The 18064-nt window shown below is 37.3% G+C and overlaps 1 protein-coding gene across 4 annotated transcripts in view; it reads left to right on the top strand.

Annotated features, from left to right (window-relative positions):
• LRP2 (LDL receptor related protein 2) overlaps positions 1-18064 on the top strand; it is a 128517-nt gene that overhangs the window by 71759 nt on the left and 38694 nt on the right. For 3 of the 4 annotated variants that reach the window (XM_074910083.1, XM_074910084.1, XM_074910082.1), the window contains exons 35-50: positions 749-926; positions 1264-1477; positions 3241-3480; positions 3615-3803; positions 4897-5817; positions 6345-6510; positions 7339-7497; positions 9311-9600; positions 10916-11119; positions 11378-11407; positions 11513-11755; positions 12812-12937; positions 14620-14739; positions 15592-15723; positions 16652-16853; positions 17289-17584. In XM_074910083.1, the coding sequence (XP_074766184.1) occupies positions 749-926; positions 1264-1477; positions 3241-3480; positions 3615-3803; positions 4897-5817; positions 6345-6510; positions 7339-7497; positions 9311-9600; positions 10916-11119; positions 11378-11407; positions 11513-11755; positions 12812-12937; positions 14620-14739; positions 15592-15723; positions 16652-16853; positions 17289-17584 (3710 nt within the window). The remainder of the gene's footprint in view (positions 1-748; positions 927-1263; positions 1478-3240; positions 3481-3614; positions 3804-4896; positions 5818-6344; positions 6511-7338; positions 7498-9310; positions 9601-10915; positions 11120-11377; positions 11408-11512; positions 11756-12811; positions 12938-14619; positions 14740-15591; positions 15724-16651; positions 16854-17288; positions 17585-18064) is intronic. The other variant, XM_074910085.1, reaches the window with a different exon arrangement.

Raw genomic sequence — 18064 nt, 5'->3', positions numbered from 1 at the left:
CACATGTTAAATAGCATAGCACTAAATACGATTTTAATACTTTCTCCCCAAAAGAGCTGTAATTTGCTCTTTTCCAACAGAGTACTCAAAATTGCAATATGATGCCTTTAAAAAAAATGTGTTCCATAGGACCATATTAATAATGAGACAGTTCTGCTGGTGACTTGGCAGTCTTTCAGATGAATTGATGCCTGACTTTTTGTCCCTAGCTGTGAATCTGGCAGCCACGTGCCCTAGGTGTTCTTCAGCAGCTGAGGCCAAAGTGGTGCACATATTCCCCAGAGCCAGATAATGGAATTCTGTTTCATATAGATTTTTTTAACTTGTAGTTTTAATTCCAAATTGGAACCAAACTCACTGATGAAACCTTGCAGCCATGTGTGGAAAAAAAAAAATTAAAAATTACTATTCTGCTTTCTTGTCCTAATACTCTACTGAGTTTACTTGCTGACAGTGTTGTGGGATGATAGAGGGGAGGTTATAGATTTCTAAAAATTACTTAACAGGCATTGTTCTCTTTTCCGAGAGAAACAGGCATTTTTATTTTTTAAGAGAACAAGATTTTTTCTCTTTTTCCAAGCAAGATCTGTTTTTCATTGTGACGTAGTTCAAAGTAATCTGTTCAGCATGTACTGAAGTATTTGGGTGATGAAGGAGATGGATTTAAGCATATGCTCAAGTGACTCTTGAGCATATCGTTGATGTCTGTTACCAGCGTTGCTAACAGATGTGATAATGTGTGTCACAGGAAGCTGTACTGGACAGATCAAGGAACTGACACTGGAGTCCCAGCAAAGATTGCCAGTGCAAAGATGGATGGATCAGGCATACAAACTCTCTTTACTGGCAACCTTGACCATGTAGAGTTCATTACCATTGACATTAAGGAACAAAAATTGTACTGGGCTGTCACAAGCACAGGAGTGGTAAGAGATATTTTTTTAAGAATAGCTTTTTACCTGTTCCCCTATCTTTGCATCTGTGGTAATTACTCACATGAGTAATTCAATTACTGGGAGCTGCCAGACTGAGCAAAATCCAGATACCTGTTGTTACTAATTACCATTAAAAATATAGGATGAATTTGAATGAAAATCCAAAAATCATTATTGGCATCCTGCTGACCCTTTCCTGCCTGCCTTGTACATAAAGATCTCATGCATGAAGAGTTTTTGGCAGCATATGTTGCATTTTAATTTTGTATTGTAACCTTGAACTTTTATTATAAAAATTGTAATATTAAGCTTTAAACTGATTTCTTAGATTGAGAAAGGCAATGTGGATGGTACAAATCGTGTGACTCTGGTGGTTCATCTTTCTCATCCATGGGGAATTGCTGTGTATGATACTTTTCTGTACTATACTGATCGAGATTATGAAGTTATTGAACGAGTTGACAAGTCCACTGGAGCAAACAAAGTGGTACTGAGAGATAATGTCCCAAGACTGAAGTGCCTACGTGTATATTACAGAGACAGTGAGTATTTGCTAAAGAGGTGTTTCAGGATATCCAGCTTGTGGAAACTTGAACCTCCCTCAGAGACAGAATGCATGCTCTTTCAAAGGAAATGGTTTGATTTAGGCTTTCAGGAAAAGTGTCAGAAGCACTTTACCTGGTTTGGGTAAAGAGATATTCTGCCTTAGTTAAAACATCTAATTGGCACATCTATTTGGGCTGTTCAGAAATTAATTTACGATTTCAACCTGTATGTTTGAAGTGGCATATCTCAGCTCAGAATAAAATTTATTAATCGAAATAAAAAACATTAGAAAACACATTTTTGCCAACGAGAAACAAGCGTATTTATTCCGGTTGCATAAAATTCTGGGCTTCTGGAGGCGATGAAGTCATCAAAGGCAGTTTTGGCCTCGCCTTGGTTTCTGAAGCATCTCCTGCACAGGAAACTGTCGAGATGCCTGAAGAAGTGATAGTCGCTGGGCGAGAGGTCTGGTGAGTATGGTGGATGAGGCAGAGTTTCGTAGCCCAGCTTGTTCAACCGTTGCAGCGTTGAAAGTGCAATATGTGGCTGTGCATTATCATGGAGAAGGATTGGACCCTTTCTGTTGACCAGTGCTGGGTGCAGCCGTTGAAGTTTCTGGTGCATTTCATTGATTTGCTGGACGTACTTCTCCGCTGTGATCGTTTCACCCGGATTCAGGAAGCTGTGGTGGATTAAACCAGCGGCAGACCACCAGACAGTCAGCATGACCTTCTTTTGGTGCAGATTCGGCTTTGGGAAGTGCTGCGGAGCTTCGTCGTGGTCCAACCACTGAGCCAATCATCACCGGTTATCATAGAGCATGCATTTCTCGTTGCACGTCACAATTCAGTTGAGAAACGGGTCTTTCTGGTTGCAAAAAAGAAGCGCCGACAACACTTCAAAGTGGCGATTTCTGGGATTCTAATTCAATTCGTGTGGCACCTATTTGTCGATCTTCTTTGACTTTCCAATCTTCTTCAGATGCTCAGAAACAGTTGATATGCTTACCCCGAGTTCTTTTGCAAGTTCTCGAAGAGTTGTGCATGTATCTGCGTCCACCAGAGCCTTCAATTCATTGTCGTCAATAACAGAAGGATGTCTGTGACCTTCTTGATCTTCAAGGTCGAAATTGACACGTCGAAATTTTTGGAACCAAAGTCGCACTGTCCGTTTGTTAACACTTCCCTGGCCATATACCTCGTTGATGTTTTGAGCAGCTTGCACTGCATTACGTCCAAGTTTGAACTCGTAGAAGTAGATCTGTCGAAATTGCTGTTTTGACATCTGAACTTCAAACCTCCAAAATTTGTCAAAAACGCAGTTTATATTATAATTTAATTATACAGCGTGAAAGTTCATAACATGTGCTTTTCAAAAATATATAACAGTACGCCAGTCGAGAAGGTACTATTCCTGAAACATATACAATGAAAATCACATTACAAAACGGAAATTAATTTCCGAACAGCCTATAGTTTTACTAAAATGTCATTGATGTGATATTGACTGAATAACAATTTTTTGTTACTTTGGGTTCAAATTTATATGTCCATTTTATCTGATTTTTGGCCTCATTGATCTTAGATGGAAAGAAACCAGCAAATTCATTGCTAACACTTATGGGCTAAAATGTACAGTGATTAAGATCTTTGTTTTTGTCAGCTGTATTTAATACTATTGCAAGTGTATGAATTTGGTTATATATCTGTGGGAATTTGTGAAGTTCAGATTTTTGTCTTGCCATGTGTGTCTTTCACAGATTCTGCTGGTTCCTCAAATGGCTGCAGTAATAATATTGGAGTTTGCCAGCAGCTTTGCCTGCCTGTACCTGGGGGATTATTCTCCTGTGCTTGTGCTACTGGCTTTCAGCTAAATCCTGATAACAGGACCTGTTCCCCATACAGTTCATTTGTAATTGTTTCTATGCTTTCTGCAATTAAAGGATTTAGTTTAGAGACATCTGATCACTCTGAAGCCATGGTACCACTGGCAGGAAGAGGTATGTGAGTATTATAGTAGGAAAAAAGCCTTATAATGCCTAATATTTTGGCATTTCTTGCTGGCATATCAGGTGTTTCAAGTAAGTTAGTTTATATGAAAGATAAATAATTATTACTTTTCAAAATATTTCAGGACGAAATGCACTTCACGTGGATGTTCACATGCCTTCTGGTTTCATATACTGGTGTGACTTCAGTAGCACAATTTCTTCTCAGAATGCAATACGTAAAATTAAACCTGATGGTTCTTTTTTTAGAAATGTTGTTACAAATGGAATAGGACGAAATGGAATCCGTGGCATTGCAATTGACTGGGTAGCAGGTAAGCATAGCTGAATTTAGAAGGGCGTTTTTCTTTACAGATTGAAAAAGTTTTAGACTAACATAAGCAGATCCTAGTGGAATATTTTGAATGGAAGTCCCGTGAATCTAATTTGTATGTCTGTGGACTGACTTTAAAACAAGAGAAAGTAGTGAATGGCTCTTATGTTTGTATATATGTGTAAAAATAAAGTTTATCACAGCACATGTATTGCACCTTTTCTCTCATGATGCTTTCGTATTTGTCTTAGGTCTCTCTTCTTGTCTGTGTCTTCATAAGTAGCTGTTATCCAGTGTACTACTATACTTTACTACCATAGTGAAAAACATGTAACAGAGAAGAGTGCAAAAACGTTGTCTGATGACAATGTTAATAACAAAGAAGGACCCTCCATCTACCCTCAGATTGCTATGTACAAATCCTATAAATTATAATGGAAAGTAAAGAAAACAAAATAAATACTTTATCTTTGAACTTTAATCTCCCCACTTGCACTTCCTGGTCCTATCTAAACATATTAGAGATTAATTAAAATATTAACTCTTCAGAAAGTGTTCATCAACTCTTAAGTGTCTGACTGTTGCCATTAATACCTTTATTTTATATATATATACATACTATATGTATGTTTTGCAAAAGTTGTTCTGTTGATTGATTGGCTTGTTGGGATAAGTTTTAGAGTAGTCATCTGCTACATACACTTAATTTAGTTACTGTATACAGTGCTATGCTGCAACATTGATTTTTATAGTTGTGTGTTGTAAAAAGTAAAGGAATAAGAGTATGGAAGGGCAAGCCAAAGGCTTAGATAAAAAAAAAAAGTACACCTAATGAATAACTGTAGTTAATGCACTTTTGATCTTGATCTTCTAAATGAGAATTTAGAAATTAATTGACTATTGTCAGTTTGGGTGTCTTTCTAATTCTTCAAAGTTTAGGCAAGTATTTTATGCTTCCGACTACTAAGATGTATATGGATATTCATTTTATGTTTTAGTATTTTATCAGATCGCGTTTTTCAGATGTTGATGCTATACATTAACTTTCTGTATTGTTTTTTTCTGCTTTGTTTTTTTTTCTTCTTTAAATACAGGAAATCTTTATTTTACAAATGCATTTTTGACAGAGACTTTTATAGAAATTTTGCGTTTAAACACAACTTATCGCCGTGTTCTCCTTAAAACTACCATAGATATGCCAAGGCACATAGTAGTCGACCCAAAAAACAGATACCTGTTCTGGGCAGATTATGGGCAAAATCCGAAGATCGAACGAGCATTTCTTGACTGCACCAACAGAACAGTTCTTGTGTCTGAGGGCATTGTCACACCTCGTGGGTTGGCCATAGATCACAGCAATGGCTACATTTACTGGGTGGATGATTCCTTGGATATGATTGCAAGAATTCAGCCCGATGGTGGTGATGTTGAAATTATACGTTATGGCAGTCGCTATCCAACTCCCTATGGTATCACTGTCTTTGGAAATTCTATTATCTGGGTGGATCGGAACCTGAAAAAAGTCTTCCAAGCCAGCAAGGAGCCAGGCAATACTGATCAGCCAACAGTAATACGAGACAACATTAATTGGCTAAGGGATGTTACTATTTACAACAGTCATTTCCAGTCACGTTCACCCCTTGATGTCAACAACAATCCTTGTTTGGACAACAATGGAGGCTGTTCTCATCTGTGTTTTGCCCTGCCTGACGTGCAGACACCCAAATGTGGTTGTGCCTTTGGAACGCTAGGCAGTGATGGCAAGAGATGTTCCATTTCAACTGACGATTACCTGATTTTTGCTCTTGAGAATGCCCTCAGAAGTATCCACCTAGATCCTGAAAATCACAGTCCTCCCTTCCGCACGGTCAATGTGTTAAGAACTGCAGTGGCCCTGGATTTTGACAGCATAAACAACCGAATATATTTTACACAGAGTTATCCTTCAGGGTCAGGAAGAATCAGTTATGTTAGTATTTACTTGGGAACTGGCTCTCCAACAGTAGTTGCATCTGGTAAGTGCACTGAAATGTGACACAAAGTAATTGGGTATTGAAAAAAATGAACTGCAGCACTTACCACTAGTTCAGTGGGTATTTTTATGCTAATGGAAAGGTAGACTATTTAGTTAAGATATCTGATGAAATGCTGCTTTTGACTCTTCTCAGTTTTTTCCTCTTCTGAGATTCTTATTTCATCTTGATCACAGTTAAATGGAAATATAAAACTCTGTACATATTGTTATATGTATAAAAGTATATGTAATAAATTAATATTATGGAGTGAGGGATGATTCCTGCTACTTGGAGAATAGCAACCAGAATTTAGGTCTCTGTGAGGAAAAGGTCTTTGAACCCTGTTGCATACACTGGACTGCCTGAGTCCTAAGTATTAGTTCTTCAGATTTTTAAATGGACAGATTTGCATTAATACCAATGGCATTTCAAAGAGCTATTTGGTGTTGCCACATTATAATAGGTAAAAAGTATTGCAATATCTCAGGAAACCATACTGAGTATGTGTGTGTTTGCTTTCGTCTAAGACCTGGGGACTCCAGATGGCATAGCCTTTGACTGGATCAACAACAGAGTTTACTACAGTGACTACCTCAATCAGACTATCAGCTCAATGGCTGTGGATGGATCTAACCGCACAGTGATTGCCCGGGTTCCGCGACCAAGAGCTGTTGTATTAGATCCCTGCAGAGGGTATGTGTTGCACTTTGTATGCTTTATTTTGACTGCAGGTGAAACTACAAGTTAGACTGACAGATACTTCCTGTTCTGAGCAATAAGTTCCAGCTGTGCATATCTGTCCTAGATCTAACTCTTTAGATTCAAGTTTTCTAAGCTGATCTCAGCCTCAGAGATTTGAATTTTCTTCAGAGAGTCTTAGAATATTGATGAAAGTGTAGTGCATCTGGCTGCACTTAGTGAGGGTGGGAGCCAGGTACTGGGGGTAAATGAGAATGATGTTCAAAGCAGGTGTTTGTCGAGAAAGTAGCCATCCTCATTTTGCTGTGTCAAGCAGAAAAAGAAAGGGTATTTGTTGAAAACAAGATTTCTTCAAGAGTATCATATCATGATAATCAGGTGGTGCTGTCAAGAGATCTCTATTTAGAGTCTCATATGATCTTTCCCTTCTGTTGTATTTTGAGTGCCTCAGAAGAATTCTTGTTTCAGTATCAAAACACTCCCTGAGAGGCTGGGGACATCACTGTATTATGCTGTATTTCTAATTTCATTACTAATTATATTGTATTTCAAATGAAGAAAGATATAAAAGAGATTAATTGACTTTACTGGATTCTCATGGGGGCTGGAAAAACTTTTCTGAAGTTCACTTCTGTGGACCCCAGTGATCCCTGCTAGAAGATTCCCCTGTCAGTGTGGGCCAAAATAGATGAAGTTCTTTTCCACTAGTTTTGCACTGAACACTTCAGTGAGGGACATCAGGGTGGAAATACCCTGGAGCAGATAAGAGCTTTGTAAGCTTTATTTGCTAAAAATATATCCTTGTAATCGTGTTATTCACAGGTATATGTACTGGACTGACTGGAGTTCAAATGCAAAGATAGAAAGAGCTACACTTGGAGGAAACTTCAGAACACCTATTGTGAGCACCAATTTGGTATGGCCAAATGGGCTTACCCTGGACTATGAAGAACAGCAGCTGTACTGGGCTGATGCAAATCTGTATGTATTGATAACATTCTTGTTGGATTACATTTGGTTAATTTTAAAATAGATCTATTTTCCTCATATTTGAAATCTGTTTTTCAGCATTTCAATTGAATTTGGTACTTTTTATTACAGAATGTTAAGAGTTACTTAATAGTAATGTAATGTCAAGTCTTGATATTGGTGTGGAACTAATGGCAATAAGAAGTTTTGTTATGCCACACTGTAGACTTAGTCCACTGCATTATGACATACCACTGACAGTTTGTTAATCTTACATGCAACTCAGGACTTCTGCAAGCATCTTTTGTAACAAATACAATCCTAGTGCATGTATTACTTCATTCATTGCTCATGATTAATGCCTGCCACCTATGAAATTTGGCATGATGTTCTTGCTGTTGCCTATCAAACAGAAATCTGCCCTTCAGTTTATGTCACCAGAATTTCTGCTGTCAGCAGAAAAGTTTTTAAAAATAATTTAGTTTGTATCCATTCAAATTTACTCATGGCAAGCACAGCACAGTTGCATGATGCCATACTTGGTGGAGGAGAGACAACCCAAAGTGTGTTCTTTCTGTTACTGTGCCTGGCAGCCTTGCCATGTGACTGTGTACAGTGTGTCTGAATAGCAAGATGCTGGGGAGCTGGAGGCAAGGAACAGCCTTTATCCATGCTCATTCTTGTTCTACTATCTTCAACTTGCTGACAGTACCTCATCTCATTTTCAGAATTTACTTACATCTTGATGCTTTTCTGTCAAGCTCTTTCTGTTCCTTTGAATAACCCCATCTATTACTTGTTAATCCTTTTATCCTCACTGCAAATAACTTTTGAACATCCTTTATTTTCTCTTTTCTCATGCTTTATTCTTGTATAGTCTGCCTATCTCAGACAGGAATCTGTGTGGTAAAAGGAATCTCTAACATTTATCATCATTTTATAAACAATGTTTAGAAATAATGTCCCTGCATGAATATTGAGTCTCTTGGCATCAGCATGTCTTCTTCTGCTTCCCCACTGACCTTTGCTGAAGTGGTCATTAAGGGTGGGAATGGCTGAAAGGAAGAAGCAGTGACAAGGTGCTTGTGTGTCAGCAGTGCTGTCAGTGTGAGTAAGGAGTAGTTTGCATACAGCAGAACATGTCTATTGCAGAACTTGGAGTTGAACCCTGATTTTCTGGGGTGCCTTGAAATCTTGTTTCTGAGGTAGAATAAAAACTGGTAGATCAACTAAAAATAAATGTTTATCGTACACTATGTATTTGTGGCTATTAAATGTCATATATGTGGTGGTTATTACGTATTAGAACTGTTTTTTCCTCCTGTATTCTTATGTGAGAAACAGCAGAAAATGCATGTTTATAGTCTCATGAATTTGTTATACTTTCTGATTGTGTAAATTTGGATCCACAGAAGATAAAACTGAAATGAAAACATGTCCTATTTCATGGGACTGTTGTTTTTTCTCCCGGTACAAGAAGTCATTAATATCATACCCACTCCAAAAGTGTATTTGCTCATGAAGTTTTGCATTCATTTTAGCTCTCAGTAGCATTGTTTTTTAAACATTAGAATTTTCAGCCTGGTTACTTCCCATACATTATTGTGTCAGTATTACAGAGCCACTACTCTGCATCACTACTGAAGCCAGAGATCAGAAAATTTGAGATTTTTAACTCATAACAGCACTCTACATATTGGTGCACATTACTAAAATGGTGGATACTAGTTGCTGGGCTAATTAGGGCATGGATTTATACATAAGTTAAAAGACTTCTTTCTTTTAGTAATTGTATTAATTTTAATTTTTTTTTTGGTTATTTTAGGCAGAAGATTGAGAGGTGCACTCTCACTGGTACAAATCGTGAGGTAATTGTTAGCACGGCTCTGCATCCATTTGCAATGACGTTGTTTGATCAGCACATATATTGGACAGACTGGAACACACGAAGCATTTACCGAGCTAATAAGTATGATGGCTCAGATCAGACTGTAATGATCATGAATCTTCCACAAAGACCAATGGATATTCATGTCTGGGCAAAAAGTAAGCAGCAGCAGTGTACCAACCCTTGCAACCAGTTCAATGGTGGCTGCAGTCACATCTGCGCACCAGGTAAGCTGTTATGCTTGATATAGCTATTAGTGTTGCCGTATTAGAGTTCATAGTATAAGAATTTTAGTCAGATGGGGAGAGCCAAAGTATTTCTTATGTTCCTAAATGTTTAGTATTTATTTTTTTTATAAATGCAATCAAAATGTTTGCCATTCAAGGTCATGGTGTTCTACTGACACACCTGAAGGTTGTGTCTGATAATCCTCATAAATAAAAATGATAGGTTTCTCTAATTTGAACCAAAACATTGTTTACTGGGGTTTTAAAACGTTTTTTTTCCTCTGGGATGAGACATGAATTGAGTTCTTCAGCATATGGTTACCTTAGGAATACATACTGATATGCTGTATACTGAACAGGTGTTTCCTACCATATATTTAAAAAATCTTTACGGTCACTATTTCTTTATCTCATGATATTATGAAGTCTTTCTCTAATGATTAATTTCCAAAATAAAAGTTTCTACTGCCTCATTTTAAATCTTGGACAATTACCAAGAAGATAGCACGAACTGATTTCTATCACACTGTGGGGCAGGTGTCCTTTTGAGTCAATTGGTTCAAGAAACATACTCTGTATAGTCAGCTGCATATTGGGGTGAGACCTGAGTGACATATGTATCCCACCTGGTATCTCTCCTTGTACCCATGTAAGGAGAGAGTTGTGCTTCAACAGGTCACCAGTCCAGATGGCCAGCAAACCAGAATGGCAGTATACCCCAGAGAGCGTACCTTGGTTACAGAGATGTTTTGTGTGTTATGGATTTTTGGAAGTTATGATCCTTGACTTTGAAAAATTCATTCAGTGCCTGCTTGCATTTGTAGCATATTAAATGCCTTTAAAAATCTGTCTTGCCTGAAAACAACTCAAGCTTCTCATTAATTTTAAGAAGAACAGCTAGTCTAGTCAAAGAGTTTTGAAAACCACATTTTGATTTCGAGGGATAAAGCCTCAGTTGATGTAGCTCTGATATTTGAAAGCATCAGATGTCATCTTCCTGCCAAAACCTCTTTGGACAACAAGCTAATACTAAGATCCTCAAAGTTCTGATCTCAGTTCCTCTAGGGGGCTGTGAAATAGCTCTTGTGGGTTTTAATGGGTTTGCATATGCTTAAGTGTGGCTAAGTCACCACACTTCTATCGAAGCAGATACATCTCGCAGGAGCTGTGAGAATTGCATTGCATTTTCCAGTGTCACAGCTCTGAATGGTTTCATAGAACCCTATCTAAAGCATAAATGTTAATTTTGTTTCATTTTTTGTCTTTTTTGTCTCCTCTTCTTTTTATTTTTTTAAAATGTGAAACATAAATTTAGGTCCAGCTGGTGCAGAATGTCAGTGCCCCTCTGAAGGTCGCTGGTATTTAGCAAATAATAACAAACACTGTATTGTGGATAACGGTACCAGGTGTGATAGTGGTTTCTTCACATGCCTTAATGGGCAATGTATCTCTGAGCGATGGAAATGCGACAATGACAATGATTGCGGTGATGGCAGTGATGAGTTGGAAAGTGTGTGTGGTAAGCATTTAAATAACTGCATGAGATGGTGATGTAGACTCTCTTGTCTGTACTGTATTTTCTATCACTTTTATGGATATATGATCATGGATCTTATGGTTGTTGTTTGGAAATGATCCCTTGCTTGCTCACAGATTTAAGGTCTGAATGGTTACTGATTTCCTCTAGAATCCAAAATGACTATAATATCGAACTTTTAACATGTATAGCAAATTTCTGCTTTGTTTAATTCAAATATGTATTTTACTTTTCATGCAGTCCGTTTTGCAGCTATGTTTGCCCTGGCAGGTAAAAATATTATGATTTTACTTGTTAATTTGTCAGAGAATTTAGATTATGTATAATCCATGTATATATATTTTTTAAAAAATTTATTTTTTTTATTTCCTACAGCTTTCCATACCTGTCAACCAACAGCTTTTACCTGTGGTAACGGGCGATGCGTACCCTATCATTACCGCTGTGATCACTACAATGACTGTGGAGATAACAGTGATGAGGTTGGCTGCTTGTTCCGAACTTGTGACTCTCACACAGAATTTACTTGCAATAATGGAAGGTGTATATCTCTTCAGTACGTCTGCAACGGAGTAAACAACTGTTACGATAATGGCACATCAGATGAGAGAAATTGCCGTAAGTTTATCCTTATTACCTAGTGCCTATTTGAGTCTGACTCTTTAGATCAAAGAAGAGGCAAATGTTTTTGTGTGCGAAGAATTATGACAAAATCAGCTAAAAGGAAAAAAGATTTCTTTATTTACATTACAGATTCTGGTTTGTGTTATTTAAAGCAAATAAAATTGTTAAAAGATAGTCTGGAGTACCCTAAGGTATTACTTGATAACTATTGCTTTAAATAGTCTGTCTTGATGCTCATGCAATGCTTAATTTTAGGTCTTGTGAGTAATCCCATGGATTTAAAAAATATTATCTCAGATGAATTGGATGCAGGATTTATATTTTTGCAGGATTAGCCTAAAGTTTGACAGTTGGCTTAATCATCAGGAATGTATATTGTCACTATTATACAGACATAGTTTATATTTATTCAGTTTCAAATTATATGCCTTATCTCTCAATAAGTTACCAGTTATGTTCATTTTCCTTAAGATGTAAACAGTGATTGGTTCAATATTGACTACTATTGCAGTTATTCAAACAAATAATCTTTGCATTAAAATCACATTCTTCAGCAGAAAACTTATATCTGGAGTTAGAGAAATTGATGAAAATATATTTAGAGATTTTTTAAAATATATTTTTATGGGCACATTGATTATTTTTTAAAAACATATTATTTGTGACAATTTTTTTATTCTTCATGAAATCTGAATATTTAAAATACCTGATCTATTAGTCATTCATAATTGGTCTGATGATTCATACCATACTATCTGGCTGCAAGTGCAGGCATTATGGTTTCAATACATGTCAGTTTGCATTCCTTCACCCCCACGCATTGGCCTATGTTTCTCTGATCATGTTTTTTTCAGAATTTTTGTCAATAAAAGCAATTGTCTAATTGTTTCCATATAAGATGAGCAGTATGAGTGCATTTTAGTAAGAGAGTGACATGGGACTCTTTTTAACAATATTGTGTATCTTTGAGATACAGTGTAACGGTATTAAAAAAAGCTCTAAAGAACTTTTGCTTTTTTTTTTTTTTTTTTTTTTTCTCCCTCCTTAAAGCTGAGCGCACTTGCCAGTCTGGTTTTACAAAATGTCAAAGCACAAATATTTGCATTCCTCGAACGTATTTGTGTGATGGTGATAATGACTGTGGAGATATGAGTGACGAGAGCCCTACTCACTGTGGTAAGTTAATAGGACCTCAATTACTTTTCTTGTACTTCAGTAATTTATTCCACTGCTCTTCACCTTTGACATAACTCAACTGTTCTCAAAACATCTACTCTTGTACTACTGAAGAGTTCAAGGTATGAGTGTCAGTTATCTAAATCATGCTTTTATCTAATAAAAAAGATCATAATTTTTTTCAGCATTTATATACAGCACTTTGAAGGATCATTCCTTTTGCTTATTCTGCTCTGTATCCTTTATCGTTTTACAAGGTAATTGGCACTTAAGTATTATAGCAAGTTGGCTTTTTCTGGAATTTTAACATTAGAATATTTTTCCTTCTAATCAAATGAAATTGTATACAGTCTCAAATGTAATTTCTTTTAGCTCTTTCATGTAGTTATGTATGCCTTAGCATATGATCTATTACTTGTTGTAGCTTCCAGTTTGTGTATAAAAATGTCTAGTTCTCAATCAGCCTTACAAACCAGCTTATCTTTGCTAGTACAGACATTTGTATTAGGTAGCAGTTGGGTAGTACTTTTCCCATATAAAATGTTTTGGATCAGTTTATAAAACATAATGGATATTTTCAGATAATAATTTACTTTTAATATTGCTTGAGTGAATTATTTTTGCTTTCACTAGTTTTCCAAAAGGTACCTGCCTTGAATTACCTATGCCATAATTTTTCTAAAATGTGAATTCAATTTTTCTCGCCAGAATATGGCCACTTTTATCTATGGACCCCTACATGTCAAAAATTGTGGTTATATATACAGACATTAGTGAGTCTTGCACTCCTCATGAAAGGTGTGCTTTGTCCCTTCTACTGTTTACGTCCTGGCAGCACTGCTGAATTACTTAAATTGAGAAGTGGTGAAGGGCAAGAAAGAGAGAGAGAGAGAGAAGGAGAATGGGAGATGAAAGAAGTCCTAAGACATTAATGAACAATATGTTAATTGCCTTTGATTTCATCATTAAAGGCATGTAGAGCAAGTTAAAAGGCCAGATGGGGTTCTTTTGGGTATCTTGAAACCATCAGAAAGTACAGGAAAGTATCAGTGACTACTGAAGAAATTATCAAACCTGCTATACATGCCAGGATCAAAGGGCTCGGCCAAAGTGCAGAAGGACTATATGCAGTGTGCTTAGCTGGAACTATTCAGTGTTGCAGTTTGTTCTTCACTTCCATTAAGAAAAGATTCCTACCTGCAAGTGAAGAAAAAAATCTGTGAGGAACAGGGAAAGCATTACCTATGTTGCGATATTATTTCCTTACTCACATTTTGACTCCTTGAAAAGCATGGAGTCTGCTGCCACCTGGTTTGGGCACTGGAGAAATGAGTATGTTGTATTGTGGTAATTTTCTTGTGCAAAAACTTCAAGTATGAACGTAGAACATATTTACAGTTGTTGTATGCAATCCTATTTCCAGGGCAAATTCTGTTACTTATTAGCTGATACATATACGTAAGGAGAGAATTAAGCCCATTTTTTGCATAGAAAGATCAAGCTAGTTTGTACAATGAACTCTTTGCAGATAGGCTGTGAAAAGACATCCTTCCTAGCATAATTTTTTCTCTTTCTTTTTTGGGATCTGTAATATTTTTGCATAACATGGACTCAAAAGCAACTTAAAACAAGTTGGAAAGGTAACAGAAAGAAAGAAGTCATACATAGGTTTTTTCTTCCAGTCTCACTGACTTGCACAAATAGTGAGTTTCGTTGTACATCGGGACGTTGTATTCCTGCTCATTGGTACTGTGATCAAGGGATAGACTGTGCTGATGGCTCTGATGAACCTGCCTCTTGTGGTAAGTTTACACTCAACAAGGTGGGTTATGGGAAATCAGTAGTTTCTTGTAGACAGCAGCTTGAATCCAGACTAAGGAGAAAGTATCTTCTGAGGTTTATTTATTGACTCTAAAGAATGTGAGTCACTGAGTGATTCAAGTCTTAAAGCTGTGTATCGAATATGAAGGCTTTTAATTGCCACAATTGATTGCTCTGAATGTGATTACTCCTAATATATAACCTAATGTAATGTCTCTTTATAAATAAAGGCTGTGGTGGTGAATCAAGTAGAAAAGTATTTTGATATTGTTTTGGATGTAAAAACAGGTGTTATGCTGTACGCAAAGTGTGTGTGTGCAATACCGCATTTGGGCAAAAAAGGCATGTGGGATGCGGAGGAACATTGTTGACACAGTATGAGCTACAGTATCATAGTATTACAATAAACAAACCCTGTATGTCCAATAGAAACTGATGGTAATAAGCAGCAGAAGGGGGAAGAAGGTGAAAAGAAATAGAGTAATCTCCAGGGAGGAAGAGGAGAGGCTAACCAAAGTCACTGAGAGTTGATATTACAACATAGTAATTATGTTGTAATATCAACTCTATTGTCACTGTAAAAGGTGTCATAACACAAGGTAGAACAAATTTTTCTATGATTTAAGCAGGGCTGATAGTGCACTTTGCACGTTGCTGGAGTTGCACCTTTAGCTTAAGATAATGTCTTACAGCTTATACCTTAACTGTTTTAAACTTAAGCTTCTATCTTACATTTTACTATCATAAGATTCTCCCTAAAATAACTTTCTCAGTAGATTTTCATGGCAGTGCAGGTTAGTTTAACAAGCAGAGTGACTGTGTTCATTTTTAAGTGCCCCAAGTGCGGACTTGTTCAAGCGACCAGTTCAGATGTGATGATGGCAGATGTATCCCGGCAACATGGATCTGTGATGGTGATAATGACTGTGGGGATATGAGTGACGAGGATCAAAGACATAATTGTGGTAGGTGTTTAATGCAAATAGATACCGCACTTTCTTTGTCCTGCAGCCATTTTTCAGAAAAAAAGCAATCGACCCCCAAACTCCCACCCTCTGCCAATTTTTCTGTCCATAAACGTGCATGGTAAGCCTGAATTACGCTCTTCCTGTCCCTTCATTTTCATTATATTGAATAAAAATTGAATATTTGACAGGTTTAAAGAAAAAGATGTTCTAATTTTGCGATTACTCCTCTTTGAATTATTGAATTCAAATGGAGATATAATTAACCTGGGTTCTTGTTATGATCTGGGCAGCAATAGCAGCTCCAGCAGAGATACTTCCTGATCGTCACACACTACATCTTGTGCATGTGCATAACCACATAGTTTCTGCGTAATTTCTTTAGAAATTAGCAAGCAAAATAAGCATGGTTGTTTAAAGGGCTAACAAAAACGAAGGTTCACCAAGCCGGGTCCTGCTTCTTGATTCTTTTAACAGCAGCTGGATACACTTGCAGTCCTTGCCCTTTTTAACTGCAATGGTACTCCCTCTGTTTGATCCTTGGAGCACAGAATACCTTGAAGAAAGCAGGGGATAGAGCGCCTAGGCCTTCCACCTGTTCAGCTCCCAGAATATCTGGTCGGACACATGAAAAGCTTATACGGAGAATCCAACAAGATCCAGAGTTCTGCACATGCCAGCATTGCCTAAGGAATCCTAAAGTGCTTTAGCTCCCAGTCAGCCTCCATGAAGAGCAGTGAAAATTAGTGGAAATGCATATGAGCTTTGTATGTGAGAAGGTGCAGTGGTATCTGTCTCTGCATGTGCAGCAGATCACGGCTCTGTTGTGAATTACGGGTGGATATCCAGCCTGCATGTGTGTGGCGGGGAAGGGTGTTACATACGCAGAGTATAACTTGGTGTGTCAGTGAAAGTGCTTTTCTTTCAGCAAACCGCAACTGCACAGCAGCAGAGTTCACATGTGCCAACAATCGACCCCCACTCAGGAGGTGCATTCCTCGGGCATGGATCTGTGATGGTGATGCTGACTGCAGTGATGCGCTTGATGAACACCAGAACTGCACACGAAGATCTTGCACAGAAAATGAGTTTACTTGTAGTAATGGCTTGTGCATCCGAAACACATACAGGTTTGTAACTACCTGAGCTGCTGCAGAAATTGTCAAAATTTGCTTAAAGTGAAGGAGCTGATTCAACCTTTTTTCCCCTGCTATTTAGCTATTAAGTAGATCTGCATGTTGTAATTAAACTATTAATCTGCTCTGCATGCATGCATTAGTTTTAACTTGAAAATGCTCTGGAATTTTCTATGTTAATATCCCCAGTGCTCACCATTAGCTTTTATCCCTTTTATTGTGCCTAATAACCTCTCCTGTGGTGAGCTTGTCATGCACAAGCAAGACTCACAGGATCAGACTATATAATATGACCCTGATTTCTGAAAGTCTCTTCCATTGCAGCCAATAATATCTGACCTTCTTTGGAAAACAGGAGAGCGTATCTATCCATCTGCCCTAGAGACAGTGATTGCCTTGTTATGTTTGAAAGTGTTCATTCTTCTTCAGGTGTGACAGGCGGAATGACTGTGGTGACAGCAGTGATGAAAGGGGATGCATCTATGAACCATGTCAACAGCACCAGTTTACTTGTCAGAATGGACGCTGCATTTCCAAGGCCTACATCTGTGATGGGGATAATGACTGTGGTGATGAATCTGATGAGCTGGAACATCTCTGTAGTACACCAGAAGCAACCTGCTCTCCCCATCATTTTAAATGTGACAATGGAAACTGCATTGAAATGGTTAAAGTCTGCAATCGATTGGATGATTGCTTAGATAATAGTGACGAAAAAGGATGTGGTATGTGTAGATTTATTTGTACTGTCTTAATTTAAAATGCTGAGGCAACTTTAAAAAAAAAAAGGAACTCATCAGGCATTTGCTTAATTACAATCATATCTATTACATACTTGTCTCTCAGAAGGATTGCAAGAAATTTATATATCTGATTTTTTGTTTTAATTAAATAATAATTATTATATACTGGTTTAATAAACTATGAAAATTAGCTAATTATATAAACAAAATATAGTTTATACATTGTTATGTATTGCTCTTACATTTCCAAAATACAACATTCATAAGTGTGTATTTTGCACTCAGTGTATTTGGTAACAGACCTCAAAGGTGCTAGAATAATTTTAGATTAGATTAGATTCTTTTCCTTGCTCCTTTATTACAGCAGTCCAGATTCATATCAGCATTTTCAGGGGTTAGTAGGAGAGAGAGACGGGGAGTGTACACTGGAAAGTGACTGCAGTATTTTTGCTGCTAGCCGGT

Source organism: Athene noctua, chromosome 7, assembly GCF_965140245.1.
Source record: "Athene noctua chromosome 7, bAthNoc1.hap1.1, whole genome shotgun sequence".
Lineage (NCBI taxonomy): Eukaryota > Metazoa > Chordata > Aves > Strigiformes > Strigidae > Athene > Athene noctua.
The sequence above is the reverse complement of the archived record's forward strand: the minus strand, read 5'-3'. Positions and strand labels throughout refer to the sequence as shown.